General features: G+C 45.8%; 1 protein-coding gene across 2 annotated transcripts in view; it reads right to left on the reverse strand.

The window, feature by feature from the left end:
• The window catches only part of CACNA1B (calcium voltage-gated channel subunit alpha1 B), a 470,294-nt gene that overhangs the window by 283,946 nt on the left and 165,867 nt on the right, over positions 1-20,481 (reverse strand). For both annotated transcript variants that reach the window (XM_090021362.1, XM_090021361.1), the window contains one exon: positions 2,597-2,688. In XM_090021362.1, coding sequence (XP_089877488.1) covers positions 2,597-2,688 — 92 coding nt within the window. The remainder of the gene's footprint in view (positions 1-2,596; positions 2,689-20,481) is intronic.

The following is a 20,481-nucleotide window of genomic DNA, read 5'->3' on the forward strand; positions in this document are numbered from 1 at the left end:
GCCACTCCCTTGTAAAATGTAACTCGGGTCAAGACAGATGAGCACTGGAGAACGTTTATCTATTTTGAAAATAACAGAGAGAGGTGGAGAGAATATTAGAAAAGTGTGCAGCACATTTGTAAATGACTAAGTCATTTGTATTGAGGGTGGAGGGCATAATCACAGAGCTCTTAGATTCCATAGCAGCATTTAAAATGTCTAGCAGAACTATGTTAGGCTTTTAATCTACAGCGCCACCTTATTATACAATTAGGACACTGACCAAAGTTTGATTCTAGCAGAAAGGATACGCTCTCTGGTTTGAAGATATTCACAAACATTTGTTTAAATAAAGCTTGCCAAAAGGCAATACACATGGAGGAAAATCCAACAGTCTCTTTATACCAGAAATATCATCACAGTGGGAAATTCCACCTCCCCCACGTAATCAGTCTTGAAAAGTGAGTGACACCTTACAATGGTAAATGGAATATGTTGAATTTTGGTTAGAGTATGATGAAATTCACCCTGTGCAAAGGGCAATGTGTAAGGTTTATGTGCCACTTTATTCCCATTAAAGCTTATATTGGACTCACACAGTGCGTAACCTTGTGCTGAGTTCTCTACATGGAGATGTCTAATTTGTAGAGGAGGGTGAATTCTCCTGTAGGAAGTGTGCAAATTTGTGACCTTGCCTTCCTTAGGGTTATAGGGTGTCATGGCTAATTTACTTATTTTTATTTTTTTGTGGGTGTTCATGCAAGTGAAAGTTGCCAGATTCAGATACCTGAAGAGTGGACTCTACTGTTTATTAGGGCTGTGCAAAGCTTCGGTCGCTGATTCGCTCTGGAGGAGATTAAGCCCGATTCGGTGGCTGAATCTCCAAATCCGAATTGAATCGGGAGACTCATGAATCTCTCCGAATTGAATTGGAAGCCTGCGATTCGATTTGGAGAGATTCATCAATTCAGCCATAGACACAGCTTTATATGTTTTTTCTATGTAACTCAAGGTACCAGGCGCAGCTCGTGAACACTGAGATGCTGGGGCAGATGGAGTGTCACATGGGAGCGCAGGGGGTCCCCAGCGCACTTGGCGGTGGACCCAGAAGTAGACCAGAAGCACTTATGGTCCATTTCCGGGTCCGCTGCAGAGCATTTTGCTACTGACCTACTAGGTCAGTTTTGCCACTGACTTACTAGGTGACCTTTGGCAATTCACTTAAGCTCTAAATTTTCCCTCTCATGCCTTCTCTGTCTTGTTTGTTTAAATTGTGTTTTGCAGACAGGAACACTGTTGGAACTTAACAGGGCATTCCCTTAGGACTTATTAATTACAAATACATGTTTATAAATAAATGCCATCCTTTCCCAAGCCCAGCTCTGGGCTGCCTTCTGAATGGGAAATGCAGACATAATCCCTGATTCCTTAAAGGATGCAGCTATCTTGAATATTCAGAGGTGAAAAAACTAATCCCCCATCAGATCTACAAATTCCCTTGGATTCTGGAGTTCAAGCAGCCATAAATTGCACAGCTGAGACTTCAGCCAGCTGTCTGAGAACAGAAGGGGCTGCACTGCTAATAATGAGTTAATCCAAGTGAACAGCTAAGAGCACCCCCTTTAAAAAGGAAACATACTTTCTTCTCACTGTCTTATGTTGGACAGAAACCACTTTCATTCTACATTTAGACATTTAATCTGCCATTCTGGAGATCTTCTGCTAACCAACAAATAAAGAAAGATTGCTATTTGGTCTCCTGCAAAGTATTGCTTTGCAACCCAATACCAGAACATCTGGGTACTTCAGACTAACACACATGAAATATGGAGTTGCTCATGAAAAAAGGTTGATTATGCACTGTCTATCTTTTCATTGTGCCTTCCCTGGGCTTTGCTTTAACCTGCTTTTTACTTGCAAGCCTAAACCATGAGATGAACGAGATTCTTAACTGATGTAAACCATCATAGCTCCATTTGGATCAAACTAAGGATCTCCCCTGGTAAGTCTAGCCCTAAGGAGCCTATAGGTTAAGAAACCTGGCATCTGGAAAATCATTGCTCCTTTGTGAACAGATTAAGTTCCAAGGCAAAGAATTCCAGGGGATAACTTCCTACCACCTCACATATAAAGTCCCACTCCCAACTGGGAGCACTTGGCACTCTCTTTGGCTCTAATTGGGTGTGTCTAGATGAGATGCTAAATGTGCAGTAGCCTAATAATACTGCACAGTGGCACATCACAGCAGAAACAGTGCTAATAGATTACTGTGCAGTATTATTAGGCTACTGTGCAGCAGCATCACTAAAAAGGTGTGTGCCTGTGCTACTGCACAGTAATACCAGTTACTGTCCATTGATTTAGTACATGATTATCCAAGTGCTAAACAATGCGCAGTAACTACAGTGCATTAATGAATGTGTAGACATGCCCACTGACAAGACATAAGTCAATAGAGACTGAAGCCCCAAACATGCAGGACAAGTGCATCCCAGTGACAAGAAGCAGGGGGACGAATGCATCGTTCAACAGTGATAGCACCAAATATGCAGTGCTGCAAAAGCCATGGAGCCAATGTGACAATGAAGATAACACTGCAGTGACACGTTACACTCACTTGGGATTCCTGACACAAGCTTCAGTGGTCTCAATACTCGGACGGCTCGCAAGGTCCGTAGGTCAAAGTCAGTCCCAGCAGTGGCTAGAATTCTGTTTAAGATAAGGGGGAGGGGGGCGGGGAGATGAGGGAGAGAAAAAGAGACAGAAAGAGAGACTGAGTTACAATATGAATAAGTGAACAGTTATTACAAATTCACACTCTATAATTGCCATGCCTTTGCATATGGTGTTCACCAAACACTTTTACAAAGGACACACACTGCACCAGAATCACAGACCCCAACTACTCAAACGAAAGGGGAATCTCCACTATCTATCTGTTTGATATATGGAGCCTATGACACAGAGAAGAGCGATCCTGTTTCCATGCGGTTGAGAACACTGTGCTCCAAACAGATGCAGAACCATATGTCATTTCCTAGTGAGGTGAGGGTGAAAGGAAGACATACCCCTCTTATCCCTGGGAATTATCTCCCAATAAAGCAAGAGCATGCACTAGTGAGACACTTGTTTAGGTACACCGCAATGCTGAGGAGTAAGGTTCCCGTTATGAATGTGTGTAAGTCTACGTTCAGACCAAAACATCTTACTTTATTTAGAGCAAGGAAAACAATACATCTCTCTCAGAGAGAATGACTGTGAGCCTTTTCTCAGTAACAACCTGCAATAACTGCAAGAACAAAATGGCTTCCATCTGCGGAGGTAGGCACAATTCTTAGGTAGTAAAAGGTCTCATACACAGGAAAGGCTTCATAATTTCTGACTACTCAGAGTTCAGGGAAAAAATATGCCACTGGTTCTAAAAAGCATCCTGAATATAACCTTCCCTGAGCCAGGATCCCCTTTGCCATGAAACTTAGAAACACAATATCCCTACATAGACCCCCTGTAAGCTTATATCCATTAAGCAACAGTAATTACTGCAGCTCTTCCTTTGAAGCTTCAAAGTAAGATCTCAGAAAGTTCCCCTTTAACACAAATTAACCATGTCAACCAGTCACAAAGTGAAAGCCCCTCACTGGCTCCCTATTGATCACTCAATTTAGAGTCAACAGTCTCCATTAATTTTGTATGGGTTTGTTCTGAGACCAATTTAACAGGAGAAAATGGAAGGTGCTGAAGAACCAGGCTCATCAATGAAGTCCGCAAGAACTGATGTTGCAGTGACATAGCCCTTATAAGCCACCACCCCCTCCTGCCTGTCCAGCCGTCATCTCCATCGCTGTCTGCTTCTAATGCACACAATATTGCAAAAGTCAACAGAGCAGAATGCCTTAGCATTATGCAGAGCAGAGGTCTAACTGTGACACAAGGGGAGGCAGGAGCTCCACAAGACAGTGACAAGAAAGCTGTATATGCTAACATGCTATTTTTGGGTACTGGAAAGATGAGTTCAAATCTTGCCTCAGGAAAGATAAACTCAACAATTAAAGAAGTCTTGGCCACAAAGACAGGTGACCAGTGCAACTGCCTATATGCTGAGCTTAATTAAGTTTAAACATGAAAAGGCACTATAAGGGCTCCTATACACACACAGGGAGATTGTTCCGACGCACTGAGCAGACCCGATTAATTAATGGTAATTACCATGCTCCAGCAGACTCCAGCATCACATGCATCAGTGTCCCTGCACTGAAAGATGTTGGCCGGGCGCTTTAAACTAAAGCTTGTTCAATGAGCTTGAGTTCAAAGTGCCTTGACACCATTTTTCAGCGTGGGGATGCTGATACACATGATGCTCCAGGGACTTTAATGAGCTAATTAAAGTGCCTCCCCCCTCCCACCTTCAGGAGCACCTCTATAAACACCCTAAGTGTCTTGTTTGACCAAAGCATCGAACCATTCCAAATAAGATGCTTTTTCTAAACTTCCTCATCTGTGATTCTGTTGAGAGAGTTCATTCCTAGACACTTGCCCACTACGTGACACAGCAAAATTTATACTCAATCCCAAGACCTAAATACGAATAAACAGCAACAAATAGAACAGCAGAGGGTGTTGCAAATCGGCATGAAAATGCGTTGGCAAATCCAGGGGTTGTAATAACATATAGTGGGTGGGCTTTCAGTCAGGGAAAAGCTGGAAAAGAGTGAAGGCCAATATTTTTGGCATGCATGCCACAAATTAGCCCTGCACTCTTCCCAAGTGCCTTTCCAATCCCCTTCCTTTACTTGATCTGCTTTTCTTCTGAACTCAGCCCTGTACTCCCTAAGAAAGCTGCTGCTCTGCTTTCTGCTCCCTGTCCTGTGATCCTGCTTGATCTGCTCTGCTTTCTGCTTGGTGCCCTATCTGCCACTGAGCTGCCTGTCTCCTCCTCAATCTGCCACGTGCAGGTCACAGAGGCTGCCTATCAGGGCTGTGCGAAGTTTTGGATGGTGATTCAATTTGGAGGAGATTCGGCTCAATTTGATGGCAGACTCTCTGAATCCAAATCAAATCAGGGGACCAATTTAAATGTCTGAATCAATTCAAAGCTCTCCAGAGCTTCAGAAAAGATTCGGAGAGCTTTGATGATTCGGACACTTCGAGCTGGTAAGCAGGCCTGTGCAAGTCAGCAGCGATCCAATCCATCTTCGGATCTGGCCGCTTCAGATGGCCACAATCCAGTCTGGGGCTCCAGACCAGGTTTCTGCCTCGATCCATCTGAAGCAGCTCCAAACCTTTGGAGCCACCTCGGCCATAGGGTATAATGGGGAATCAACCTTTGTTGTTTTTTGTTCAATTTGGATAAACAAAGGGATGGTAGCCCCTGCTGAGAGCATGAAACCTACCAAGTTTCAAGAAGATCAGTGCAGGGGTTTGGGAGAAACTGTACCCCAAAAAGCAGCACATCCCAGTGAGAACTGGGGCTTTTTTAAAAAGTACCGAGCTGGGGTGGGCAGGGGCAGCCATGGGGGGTGGGGGCTGGCAGGGGTCCCCTCTCCCTTGCTCCTAATATTTACCAGTAGGGCTGTGCGAGGCTTCAGACAGAGCTTCAGATCCAGAGAAGCTTTGGACATTTCGGGGTCCGAAGCAGCACATTCGGATGGAAGCGCTGGCCTTGTTAGGCTTTCTGAAGAGCTTCAGAGCCGCCTTGGAGATCCAGCCATAGGGTATAATGGGGAACAATAAAATATCTTTTATAAGATCTTCCCCAGGATAGAAGTCAGGCTCATGGGCCTATAGTTAGCCGGATCCACTTTCCACCCTTTCTTGAAGATCGGCACCACATTGGCCTTTTTCCAGTCTTCGGGCACTACACCAGAGCGCCAGGAGTTCTCAAAGATCCGTGCCAGGGGCTGGGCTATGACGCTCGCCAGCTCCTTGAGTACCCGGGGGTGTAGATTGTCAGGGCCGGCTGACTTGAAGGCATCCAGCTTCGCAAGGTGTTCCTTCATGAGGTCAGCATTGATAAAGGGCAGGGGATCTCCCTCACCTGGACCTCCCTGTCCTGTAGTGGGCGTGGGTGTCTCATGGGACCAAAGAAAGACTGACGCAAAGTACCCATTTAATAGGTTGGCTTTTTCCTGGGCATCAGTTGTCAGTTATCCCACCTGGTTTAGCAGGGGTCTAATGTTGCCCTTGCTTTTCCTCCAGCTCCCCACATATCCAAAAAAGGACTTTTTATTGTGCTTGATACTCAAAGCTAGTTGGAGTTCAGTTGCAGCCTTGGCTTTCCTGGTTTTCTCCCTAGAAGACTGGACCAGAGCAGAATAATCCTCCTTGGAGGTGAATCCCATCCTCCATCCTTTGTAGGCCTGCCTTTTTAGCCTCAGGAGGTCTGCTAGGTCCCTGGAGAGCTAGGGGGGCTGCTGTGCCCTCTTGCTGCCTTTCCTCCGAGATGGAACAGAATTAGCTTGCGCATTGAGGATCGCTCCCTTGAGGAGCAACCACTCTTCCTGGACTCCGCTCCCCCTGGGGTCATGGTCCCTTAGGGCCTCACTGACAAGACTCCTAAGCTTGTCAAAGTCTGCTTTCCTGAAGTCAAGGACTTCTGTGTTGCTGACTGACTTGTCACCTTTACAGCAGATGGTGAAGCTGATCTGCTTGTGGTCGCTGTCACCCAGCTTCCCTTCGATCACTAGGTCACCAATTAGGTCATCCCCAGTTGCCAGTACCAGGTCAGTGGTTCATGCAGAGCCCCCCATGCAGCATGGGGCTGTGGGGATTGCCCCTCACCCAGCAGCACCTGCTGAGCCGAGGCTTACCTCCCCCCCACCCCCCAAGTGTTGGGAGCTGGGGTGGGCGAGGTAGCCATTGCCGGGCTGGGAGAGGGGCAGGGGATGGGCCTGGCCTGGCTGATTCAGCTGAATCAAATCAGGACAGTGATTTGAATCACCAGATAAATTCATTGTCCCCCAAATCAGTCGAATCGGAAGCGAATACTAGCTGCTTCGCACAGACCTACTGCCCCTGCCACTTGTGGCACCCATGCCGCAGGTTAGCCACCCCTGCTATAAAAGATCCCATGGTAACAACAAAGGACATCAAAGGACTTAGGCTTTGTCTGATCTAGAAACAGTTTTAGGTATATCCTAGTGTACATGCAGCTAAGGACACTTATGACTACATCTAAACTAGGGCTTTTGCCAGCAAAGCTATATTGATACGAGTCACACCCCCGCCTAAAACAGCTTTGTGTGCAACGTGTAGAACAAGGGTATAGGTTGTGGCCTTGCTAAGGACATACCTAAAGACCCATGTCTGCCTAAATCCAATATCTTTTATTCAACCAACTCAAATAGTTGGAAAAATTCTTCTTTGCACGTTTTTGGGTATAAATACCCTTTGTCAGGCTGAGGAAGCATCTGCCAACTGCTGATGCTTCTTCAGCCTGACAAAGGATAGATACTTATACCCGAAAGCTTGCGAAGAAGAATTTTTCCAACTATTTGAGTTGGTCTAATAAAAATGTAGAAAAAGGAAGAGATACCATATGTTAGCATAGATGTGTAGGGAGCCCTGGATGCAACTATCAGGAGGGGCTAAATACGAGGGGCTAAAATGTGAGCATATATGTAAGCTTCAAAGCTGAAAAATAGTCCAGAAGAGATGTAGCAGTGGCTGAATGAAGAAAGCTAGGCTAGGAAATAGAGCATTTATCTATACTAAACCTGGCTCTGCTCAGTATTATTAGTCCTACATTTTCATCAGTGCCAGATTCATGTAGCAATCAAAAAATAATAAGAAATGTATGTATTACCATAGCTGGCAAATAAGCTACTGAAGAGAATTTAAACTAACTTCAGAGGCATCTAATTTAAAACTTCTCTGCTTATGCCAACATTTTCCTCTGTCTCCCCCACAAGCCCCTACCACAATTTAATTGCTCATTTATAAAACCTTTGCAGCTTGGGAGCAGCACGCACTTCAAGCTGAAACTTAATCTTAAATGTTCACCTCGGATGTTCCTGACAAAGGTACGATTGGTCTCTAGTGGCTTTGAGATAGATTTGTGTTGTCAGTAACCCAGCCCTTTGCTATGTGGAACAGGCTGAGAGGAGGAGCCCTTGTACTCCCATAGTTCTGCCTCCAAACGTGTTGAAGAAAACACAGGAGTGAATGCAAGAAAGACAATTAGTCCCATGGTACTGATAAGTGCCCTGGTGGCAGTGTTGACTGTCTTGCCGCTCGGAGGCAGCTCTTCATTCCAGTAACATGTTCTTAAGAGGCTTGAAGTTAACAAAAAACAAAGCCAAACCCTGATTTATGGTTTCCCTCTCTCTCTGGGCCACTCTAGTCAAGGATCCCGGCGATTCACCTCCCCCACGTTGTTAATGCCCTTTGCCCTTCCCTAGTGTAGAATAATCCAATCTCTGGAAGGCACTTTTCACAGTATTCTGGGATAATGCTCTAGACAATTTGGTCAACCTGAAACATATGGATTTCAATTTGACAGTAAGAACTGTCTGTATCCTTAGGACCTATGGCTTGTCTTCTGCTGTGTACAGCCTCATGGTCCTTCCATTGAAGAGTAAGCGCTGTTGGTGCCTCTCCCCTATCTATGATCATTAAAGACCATCGGCACCTGAAGGCAGACAAGGTTCTTTACCTGAACAAATTTTACCAAGGAAAATCCAAAGAGTAAGAGCATAAAGTCACTTTTCTCCAGTTGCTCCACAGGGGGCTGAGATAAGGAACTGGGAAACCCTTTACCAGGAGAGCAGAGATAGGCTGCTAAAGCAAAGCGCTCACATGACTCAAGGGAGGAATGCAGAGGGATGTCCAGAGACAAAGAAAGATTGGGGTCAGAGCAAGGAACATTGGGGGTTTTGTAGCAAAGAAGTCATTAACTGGGGGGAGCATATCTGGGACGCTTTAGAGCATGGGTAGGCAATGTTTTTTGGCCGGAGTGCCGAGAAAACCACAATGTCTACCTTGGAAGGTGCCGGAGTGCCGAAATGCTGGAGCCTGGAGCAGATGTTTGCAGTCTCCCGGCTGCAGCCACCCCATGGAGCCCAGTCTGCTTGCAGCAGGGCTTGCAGCCTGCTGGGAGCAGCCTGGGCTCCGTGGCTGACAGGAGCTGCTTAGAGCCCAGGCTGGAAGTGGTGTGCCGAGCAAAATAACCTTGCATGCCATGCTCGGCACACGTGCTGGGGGTTGCTGAGTCCTGCTTTAGAGTACATCTTCTGCAGCACTTCCAGAAACACTGCTCTCAAGCACGCCGCACCCATGCGTTCTCACTATGCACGTGGCAATCCTGCAAACGAGGCAGTGAAGCCTCCCTCCACATTCACCTCGAGGCTGCTCTATCCTCCAGCTTGAGAGCAGTGCTGCTGCCTATACTGCAGAGAACGCACCAGAGCAATGAGGAAACAAAGATGCTGTATTGTTGTCTTTTCTCTAGGTCCTGATATATTTCTAGTGCTAGTAAAAGTACAAAGTGACTAGTTATGGAAGCCTATATAAGGCTTGTGTCTGTTTGCTTCCAGAAGCATGTGTCCTGGGAAACATGAACTGTCGTCCCAGAGTACACAAAAAGGGCTTAGCTATGGGGTTGTCTCAAGGATCAAAACTGGTTCTGGGGATCTGGACCACTAGGCTCTGGGATCCCATTTCTGGTAGGCAGAGGGTCTAGACCCAGAAATCAAAACTTCCAGAGAGGCCAAGGAGAAAGCTGGGGCTGCAGCCTACACAAAGGAGCAAAAGAGGCTTAAAGGCCCAGAGACCCAGTTTGTAGGGCCTAAAATGTTCTGGTGAGTGTCCAGACATGGGAGCCTTCCCAGAGCCATGACAATGCCATTTCTCCCACAAAAATTCATGAGAACTGACTGCATTTCTATGGACAATTCCTGTCACTACACTGTTCTGCAGTTTTACGTGGATCCCCTAGTGAAGGAAGACAGTAACTGACTTTATAAAATGCACAGAAGTGCCATGTTTCTTTTTTTATTTTTTCCCATTCCCCCCGTACTCCAGCTGAAAGCTCTCAGAGCACATCGTGAGCAATGCTGGAATAAGGAGGAAATGATTAATAAAAATGGAGGGAAAGAGAAAGATCAAAGGAGCGAGATGACAAGTGTGACTTGAAAATCCTGCGGAAGCTTTCCCGTCTGCTCACATAACAATTGAGAACAAAGAACAAGAAACTGAACAGCCAGAGCTGGAGAAGCAAATGGGTGGTAAAACATATAAATAGAGGAAAACTTGTTTTTAACAGCTGACCCAGCAAAGAAGAAAATAAAATTCAGTCTGTACTCTTCTGTGTTTCTTGATAAGGTATAAGGAAGTTTGAAAAGCTTGTAGGTTTTGTGGATTTTCTTCCTGTTTGCTTTTACCTAAAAAATATTAGTTTTTGACTTCCATGGTTTTGATGGAGGACTCTCTGGAGGACAGGAAAACTAGTGGGACTGTGAAAGCACTCTCTCAGGAGGAGCTTTCGCTCAAGTGCACATGATTAAGTATAAAGGAACCAGAGTTTAGTCAGGCTGAAACAATACAGACTTTGCATTCTTCACTCAAAGGAAAACCTTGTATTATTGTGAGGCATACTCTCATACTATGCGGCACATTTCTCAGCTTCTGCAGAGTATTAGAGCACTTTGGCCAGGTACAGACATTACACTTTGACCAGTATAAGTGATCAGAAACCGGTCTACACCCATAACAGAAGTTCGGTACTGGTTTAAAAATGGCAGAACCTGGTCTACGATTCCTGCTCCCCACCAAGTGTGTGCTCTGTTCACCGCCGATCTAAACTACGCCACTTACAGAAAGCTGTGCAACTTAGATTGATCCCACTTCAAGCTCTCTGAATGTCTGAACCTAGCCTTTTTGAACTACTTACGTAGATCAAGACCTACCCAATTCAAGAAAAGCCTTTTGAATTTTGTAGCATCTGTCCGTCTAGTTCAATATCCTGTCCGCAACAATGGACAACACCCTGCTGTTTCAGAAGCAGAATTATGAGACCCTTCCGTCTCAGTAATCAAAGGTTGGCTTATGACCTGAAGCTTGAAGATTTGACTCTCTTCTAAAACCCTTGTACAGTTTTATTTACTCTGTCGAGCCTAGCTACTCTTAAGATTCACCTAAATGTCTAATCTCTTTTGAAATTCTGCTGAACTCTCAGCTAAAGTAGCATTTTGTTGCAATGAGTTCCAGTGTCTGTTTGTGCAGTGTGAGCAGACCTGAAAGACTAAACACCTCTCTGGTAAACCAATGTATTTTTTCACCCACACGACTAAAGATGTATTATTGTGAATTATTTTGCCACCACCCAATAGTGTTGCATTGTGTCACCTTGCTGTAGTATAGGTTAATTAAACAAAACTCCCCATACTTTCTCCTCCAGTAATGTGATTTCTGCCTGTATTTTCTTTTCCCAAAGAACAAGAGCACACTCTTGATAAATAGTCAACGTGTTCTGTTCTAATGGAACCTTGAATAAGATAAAAAAGCTTATTTGTCATGGGCATAAAAATCAGGCAAAGAAAAGCGCAAGGTAAATAATCAGAGATCAACTGCTGTTTGTTCATGAGGACACAGTATTTTAATTGTGCTCACTCAGTAAGAATATGTCACCTAATGCCACAGATTTCATAGCTTCCTACTGAAATGCTGATCAAAGACAGTTACAAGAAAATGCATCAGAATTCATTCAAACAGAGCCCAGATCTCTCAATCCAGAAGCTTAAAGGGTTGAAGCAAAGCTAACCTTGCTCCTCAGAACCGTTCCTATCTTGCAATCATCTTGTATTTACAGCCTGTTAGCCGATTTAATTTATCTTTTCCATAGGATCTTGTGGGGACAGATGACAAAGGCTTTCTTCTATCTCACTAGAGGCAAGCAGAGGAGGGGAAGGGGGAGCATGAACATGGCAGACTTTCTGAGTTAAGAACAAGAAATGAATGATCCTAGATAATGGGTTTTCTGTGGGTGCCTAAAAAAGGACAATGATACCCTAAGTCCTACTTCAACAGAGAATAATCAGACAGAACCAGTTAGAGAAATATTAGACTACAGATGATATAGCATGTTTTAATCAGTCAGATCTCCTGGGGGCACTGATGATAACGAGAAAGTTACAGTGGAAGTGGCCAAAAGAGATCTCCAGACAAGAACTAGAGCTGTGAAAAGTTCAGCCAATTCAATATGTGCATGGAGGAGGGGGCAAGGAGATTCTGGGGAGCTGCAGCTGAAACCACTGAGAATAAGGAATACTAATCATGAATGATGCTTTTCCCATGCTGAGTGGTACTGTACGGCAGGGCCTGGCTGGGCAGTTTCTCACTGAAGGAGAGAACCCTGGCATGAGTTTTAGGTACTCTTAATGCAGACAAGGTTTTTTGGTTAGATGTGATCGCTTTTATTAGATCAACTAAATAGCTGGAAAAAATTGTTCTTTGTAAGCATTTGGGCACAAACACCCTTCTACAGGAATAGGGAAAGTCTGTTGGTGTTTTGTGTGCTCTCCTGGGTAAAACAAAAACCAATACACATAACGCAGGTCTGGGGTTATTAGATGGCAGGCAGGTTATAATTTGCCATAAATCCAATGTTTATATCTAGTCAATGATGTTCTGCACTGAAGCACAGTGCTGTAGCAATGTCACTGTATGGCGATGTGTAGATATGCCCTATGTGTACCAGTCCTGGAACAAAGGTGGGCACAAATGACACGCAGGGAAATCCTTCTTTTAAGGACCTCATCCAAAAACTGATATTCAGTTGCCAAGAAGCAAATCTGCCTCAAGAACTGACCGTTGTGCCCAAAGTAGCTTAATAAGTGAGCAGCTAAATCAAGTTTTGGATCCATATTTACTAGACCCAACTAAACACTGTGACCTACAACTCCTAGATTATGACTGAAACAGTGCAAAATCTGAGTGGCTTCTAACTAGAGGCAGCTAAAAAGTATGTTTGGCATATGCAGGCCATCTTGTTGGTCTGTGACTCATTTGTGACCCATTCCAACTTCTGTCAGGTGTATTATTTCTTCATAAATATTTGCTGACTAGCTTAAAGATGCATCTCCAGACCCAAAGAAGTTCGCGCTCTGTTCATTATATCTATTTACACTTCATGTTAGAATCTGTTATCACCCACAAGTGCTTTTCCATTTTATCCCATGCTGTCCCCTGTGCTTGGAAAAACTGTCTTACTGAAAAACAGTAAGCTTGCCCCCTTGTCCCTGCTCAGAACATGCCTTCCCTATTATGCATACAGAAAAAAATTAGAGGAGACAGGCCTATATCCAGAAAAAAAGAAAACAGGAAAACAAACTTTTCACAGTACCCAAAATGATCCTCATAAAAAAGAAGGACTAATGACAATGATTTGAACCCCCCTGTGTTCAGATACTGTGCTAACTTATTACACAATATCTTGATTTTATTTAATGCAATGCTGGGTGTGTATAATCTCAACGGCTTCAGTGGAGTTACTTTTGATGACTTCATAAGTAACAGCAAAATCAGGCCTTCTGTCTTGCTGATTTGCAACAATCCCAACTACTCCAGAATTAGAAGCATCTGAACCACCACACTTGCCCGTCAAACCAGTTCTGCTTCTTGCCCTATGTATGAGATTTCCAAGCTTCCATCTACAATGCTCCAGCATCATGCCCAGGACTTGCATCATTCCAGTCAAAGCACGTATAAATAAAAATATATTTAACCCCTCTTATTCCAGGCTGAGTTTAAAATGAGACTGCTGAGTCATCCACCACTGTCACAAGCTGTGGGAGAAGGAGAGATGGTGATGTGAGCAAATGGGCTCTTAATGAGGTGAAACTAATTTCAGCACTCGGGACCTGAAAACTGATCTGAAGGCAGTTCAGCAGAGGTGACCAGCCAGGACATGGGCTCTTGAATGGAACTGTCAGATGTTGGCAGTGGCTTTGCTCGGCCCTGCAAGGCTGCTTTGTTTCTGAACTCTGATGGCATCACTGTCAGGTTGGCTCTTCCTTCTCTTCTTGTTCTCCCAGCTGCATCACAAATCTGCATGAGAGCACTGACTGTAGACACTGGAAAGATGCCCTTTCTAGTCAATTTGATTTCACGGTACATGGGTTTCATCTTGGCTGCAGAAGGGACCCAGTTGACACCAAATCCGGGCAGACAAATAGATATAGAGGGCTGATCATGGCTGTAAAATTTATAGCACCACTAGCTTCACCTATTGGTTCCATCACTCCATATTACACACCTCCCTATCTGTTGTCTTCTGTAACCCTTTGACATGCAAGCACTTAGTTTGCCAGCTCTTTCTATCCCCATGTGATGAATGACATAAAGGAATCTGAGCAACCAAACAGATTACTGCACATTACTTCTCTACCTCCTCCTTCTTTCTCCTTCCAAGCATAACAATGATGTTATGCATTGGACTCAAAACATTTCCCCAGTGCTTAGTAGCCTAAAGACTGAGCCTGCAAAACCAGATGAAAAAAATCTGTGCTACCACATACTTGAAGCCCGCTCTCCCCACTCAAACCACCAGTCTGCAATAATGAAGCAGTGATCACTGTTTAGCACTATGACTGCCTAGACGTCTCAGCTGAGTTAAGGGTCCCATTGTGCTAGGGGCTGTACATATGATAAGAGGCAGTCCCTACCCTAAAGACCTTACAAACTATATAGACAAAAGTAGAGAAAAGAAGAAGCACTGAGAGTCAAAATGAGTCACTGCTTAGGGACAGCAACAATCTTGGGAAGGAGCTATTCTGCTTCCCGGCCACCGTCAACCCATTTCCTTCAAATTCTTACACATCTTACATATTCTGGGTGGGCAAGTTTTTGAATCCCTGGCTACATATGGTAGCAAAATTAACATGAGGCATCAACACTGGGATAGCTAACTTCAAAATTTACCCCCAAGCCCCTCTTTATACTCCACTGCAGAAATAAAAGAAAAAAAAAGCTTTGGCGTCCTAGGAAAAGGCACAACAGATCCACATCTGGGTTAAATATCCCCAGAGAAGCTACCTAAAGCCAGTTTCTTGAGCCACAATTTCTGAACTAGACTTCATTTCTTGGGGGGACACCCACACACATAAATTCCCTTCATGGGAGCAAGAGCCATAAGAACTATAAAGCATCCTATTTTTAAACACAATTGGTGAAATTTTACACAGTGGGCACATCTACACGTGCAAAAGATCTGGGAGCGGTTTACTCTCCAGCAAACTACTCAAGAATAAACACTCCCGGGCGTGCATCTCCATGTGCAAGGATGCAGGAGCAGATTTGCTGCTCTTAGAAGCAGACTGCTCCCACTCCCTGCATGTGTAGACATGGACGCTTATGCAATAATTAGCTCTAGTGCACAGTAAAGCACCTCATGTAGACGTGCCCAGTGTGTGGAAACCCAGGGGTAAAGCTGCTACTTAGGAGCCAGAAGGACGTGTTGTTGCTATGATGTATTTGTTATAATCTTTCCTTGCTTGATACCAGACAAGACAGGACTAATATTTGGAGCTCATGAAGTATCATGGAGTGCTCTCTTCTCATGAATATGAAGAAAGCTGGCAGACAAACTTAAGTGCCAGCCACATGTCACTGAATTCACATCAAGAAAACCAAGCATTGAGAAAATAAAACCATTCTGCAATTTGGATCTCATGGGAAATTAGGTCATTCCCCATCTAGCTTGAGTATCATTAGATTAGAATCATAGAAAATTAGGGCTGGAAAGGACCTCAGGAGGTCATGTAATCTACCTCCCTGCTCAAAGCAGGACAATCCCCAACTAGATCTTCCCAGCCAAGGCTTTGTCTAGCCAGGTCTTAAAAACCTCCAAAGATGGCAATTCAACAACCTCTCTGGGTAACCTGTTCCACTATCCTCCTAATCAGAAAGTTTTTCCTAATACCTAACCTAAGCTTCCCTTGTTGCAACTTGAGACCATTGCTCCTTGCTCTGTCATTTGCCACCACTGAGAACAGTCTAGCTCCTACAACAGTCTAGGTCCATTTGTTGGGTCTAGATTAACACCACAAATGAAGATACAGCTGCCTTCCCACCTCAGAATTAGACAAGCAGAGGATTTAGTTCTTAGTATTAGAGGTGAACCGACACAGCAGTCTGATATTGGATCAGTACCAATATGAAAAAAATTGGCTGCATCGGAAACAGGCCCTATGCATCTAATAATTAGGCCGATAAATGCTCATGCATCCGCACAGCCACAGCGCAGCATGCAGGCAGCAAGGAGCCGAGCCCTGCACCGTGGAGAGTTGCATGCAGCTGATAAGTCTGGTGGGTGAAAGGGAAGGGGGGAAGGAAAGGGTGTGTGTGGGGGGGAAGAGTAATGCCCCCTGCAGTGAGAGAGGGAAGGAGCAGGTGCTGCCCATCAGGGACAGGGCAGAGCAGGGAAGGGTGCGGAATGGAGCCACAGCTTGTTGGGGGTGGGACGGCTCCCACTGCTGCTTACACGTTGGGAGGGCATGGAGGAGGGTGGCGTGTGCCCCAAGATCTGCACAGGGTGGGGTAGGCAGGCTGCAACTGTGGGCTGGAGGGCTGGAGCTGAGGCTGTGCCGGGCTCCTCTCGGTGGGGGCTGGGCTTGGGACGAGGGCTATGGAGGGGGCTGCAGCCACCCCAAATTTCGCTGTAGCCCCACTCTCAGCACCACCATGCACCTGGTGCAGCCCTGGCTCAATGCCCCGCTTCCACTCATGTGCCGGGAAGAGCTGGGGTTGCACTGGGCATGTGGCAGCACTGGGAGCAAAGCTACGGCAAAATTTAGGGTGGCTGCAGTCCTCTCTGTAGTACCTTTCCTGAGCCCAGCCCCAACTGAAAAGAGCCTGGTGCAGCCCTGGCTTCAGCCCACAGCTGCAGCCTGCACACCCCACACCACCTTGCCCCACGCAGATCTGGAGGCAACCCCCTCTCCCCTTGTGCCCTCCCAGGGTGCAAGCAGTGGTGGGAACCACCCCCCACTGCCCAACAGGCTACAGCTCTGCCTCCCCCCTGCCCCCAGCTGGGCAGCGCTTGCCCCTGCCCCCTCCCTCCATCACCGCAAGGAACATTGATTTGCAACCCCCCCACAGACCTTCCCTTCCTCTCCCCTCCACAGGCCTTCCCTCCCGTTCCCCTTCCACCACAACAGACTTACCAGCTGCACGCAGCTGTATCAGAAATCAGATCGTTATAGACCAAAATGCCTCCTCAAAAATCAGCTAGCGGTATCGCCCCCTAAAATCTGTCAGTGGACCCCTACTTAAGTCAAACAAAATATTACATTTAGTTTTGGGGTGCTTTTTGTTTTACCTTTTATTTAAAATTAAGACCAACTACTTAAATTAAAGCCCGTTACCTTTTTAAATAAGACCTGTCTTCAAAAAAATAAATCAAAATGGTTCATTTTTAAAGGTTTAACTGGAACATTCTGACATCTCTCAACAATTATTTTTGGTTTTATTTTTTCTGGGAAAAACTTTTAAAAATCAAATTCAACCTACATTTGCAGATACATCCAGTCAAACTAAAACTGCAAATATGGTAACAGTTTATTTTTCTGCACATAAATTATTTTCATGAAAATTTTGTACTTGTATTTCATACACCTAGTAAGGTTATAATTTCTGCTCTCAGCCAGTACTAGTTGCTTCTTTTTCAGTGCACACCCCACATCTTCACCCCAGAAAGAAACCAGAAGGATAACTAAAGGTAATTTAGTTTCCCGTTGGTTGGCAGGATGACTGTTGGACAGGGGACACACAGCAGCAAAGACAGTGAACAGAGTAAGTAGGGATGCAGCTGGTTCATGAAAGAGTACCACAAAAAAGTAAACCCTTATAAAATCACAAGAGAAAGTAACAACTGGAATGAGAAAATGGAGGAGGGAAATAACAGCCATGTCTTACCAAAGCTATTTCCATTTTACAGAGCATTTGCTTTGGCCATCATTTCCCCACACTGGCTCACAGGATGATTTGGCCCTTCCCTTTTTCAAAAAATGAGACCAGCTCCTAGTCTTTTGGGCTAGGGACAGACATTACACATAAACTGGGTTAAGTAATCAGAAATTGGTTTAAACTTATAATAGAAGAGATGTTCAGTGCACATAAACCAGTTTGAAAATGGCTGAAACCAGTTTGAATGTAGTATCAGATTTAACCAATGGCAATGCGTAGGGGATGCACAAGGGTGTATGTGCACCCCCTGAGAGCACTGGTGCACCCCCTGACAGCCAGCATTCCCTGCTCAGGTGATGGGCAGGGGGGCAGGGGGCCCCCCCTGAGACCACCAGCCAGGGAGTGGGGATGCCAGGAGAGGTGATCCCAGTGGCTGGGAGGGGGAGTGACAGCAGCGCAAAAAGATGTGGGGGACCTCCCCCCCGCCAGTCAGTGTGATCAGCTACTGGGGGACCAGTCCCTCCATGGCTCAGGAGGCACCAGTCACTCATGGGCTTAACTGATTTTGCTCAAACCAATTTATGCAATATCTGTCCCAGACCCCTTGCTGGTTTAAGATAAATCTCAGACTCCCTGAAGCATCCTGGCATGCTCCCTTGGCTGGGCAGGGCTCTCTGCTTCACAGCAGGGCTGCTCCCTGGCTGCAGCTCCAGCACAGACTGCAAGCTGTTTCAGCCCTTCCCCCTCAACATTCCCTGCTAGGCAGGACTTCCCCCGCCCCTCTGCCTTGCAGAGAGGTGTCTGTGTATTAGTTAGAAGACCACATGCTGGCTACGGTCCCTGCTGAATCAACAGGTAGAATCAGCAGACAGAATCAGCAGGTAGCTAGTAATGTCCCTCTGTTGTTTTCTTAATGGGGTGATAAATACTGAGTTAGGGACGATAAACACTGTTATCAATTCCTTACTGGGCTAATCAGAGCATCCTGCCAGGGCCTGGTCACGCCCAGCCTCAGCTCAGTGTTAGGGAAGTGAAGGGAAAGGCTGCTCTAGCACCCCCTGGCTTCTAGTCTTAGCCACTGCAGGCAAGTGCCTGCATTTCTGGGATGTCTGTCTGGTTACAAAACTGATTAACCTAGCCAGGTTAGACTAACCTGCAAAGACTGAATTAATTCAGGCTCTGACTTTTTGGATGTCTGTCCCTAGCCTGGGTGGCAGAGGGGCAGTCCCCACACATCATCATCTAACTTACAGCTCTCTCTACCCTGTGCTTTGCCCATACATAATTCCATCTCCCTCCTAACAGACCAAATATATCCATTCTCCTCCTCCTCTCCACCTATTATGCTCTTATTCCTCTATGTATAACAGTGAGCTGCCTTCTGGATTCTTCTTCTGATTTCTTCACTGTTGCTGAACTGTGCTCCTGATAATAGTTTTTCCTGAATGGACAAAAGGTCCACTAAACAATGGTCCTATTGCCAGAGAAGTCTGCTTTATTAGATAAACCATGGAGAAGGCATCAAGCTACTATTTCTGTTCCCTTATCCCAGCATGTGATAGCCTGGGGAACACGCCACCAAAAGGCCTTACAGTCCTTCAGACTGAACATTCTTTGGGACAAGGATCCTCTTTCTTTTCTACTGTGCCAACCCCGGAGCCCCAGAAACTGGCACAAGCAGCAAGGGGGAGTTCCCACTTTTATATAAAAAATCCTAAGGGTCATAAGCCAATGGGCCAAAAGGAGGGAACAGGCAAATGGTAAAGTAATATCAACACTGTGGTATCATATGCTCAGCACCTTAATTTCCCCCACACATCTGGAGGTGCCCCTACATAAGCGTTTAGTCCACAAAGCGCTCAAACAGCAGACTGCACCTGCCCCAAGTCTGAGTCCAGTTCTTTCAGTCCTCAGTCCTGGCTGACTGAACGAGTTGTCACGGGTGGGGCCTAGGAGCGGCCGTGATCTCACTAGCGCCCCCTGCCATTCAATCAGGCAATCTAACACCCTCTACTCGCCCGCCACATCTTTGATGTTATAAGGTTCAATATGGGAGGCTGCCTCTTATCGCCCTGGACACCACGCTAATACTATTCCCTGTTTCGAGTGGGATGCCTCAATGCACCCCTGCCTTATGGGCAATGCGTGCCTCCCACCTCCCCTTTAGCATGCCCCAAGCCTCGCAGCTCTTCCTGGACGTTATCTGGTCCTTAACCTTCTGCGTCCTACCTGGCGCCCCCGGGCTTGGCCCACAACCAGCGCTCTTCTCTGGTGCCTTTCCGCAATCTGAATTAGTTATTTGTCTCAACTGGGCTCAGGTGGCCTGAGCCTTACCTGGCCCCTTCTGAGTCCTGTCAATTACGATCGTCAAATTAGGCTCAGGCGACCTAAGCCTTACCTGGCCCCTCTAGGCCGACTGGGTCTTGTCAATCATGTGACTCCAGTTAGGCTCAGGCGGCTGGAGCCTTACCTGGCCCCTCTGGTTCCTTGGGCTTCCTTTTGCTGCGGAAGCCCTCTGGAACACCTTTTAGACTGCACCTGTCTTGGGGTGTCTGTCAATAATACATGCCTCCCCCCTTGGGGTGGCTTTATACTGTACGTGCC

The sequence above is a fragment of the Crocodylus siamensis genome, chromosome 11 (genome assembly GCF_052110815.1).
Source record: "Crocodylus siamensis isolate JL-2025a chromosome 11, ASM5211081v1, whole genome shotgun sequence".
Taxonomy (NCBI): domain Eukaryota; kingdom Metazoa; phylum Chordata; order Crocodylia; family Crocodylidae; genus Crocodylus; species Crocodylus siamensis.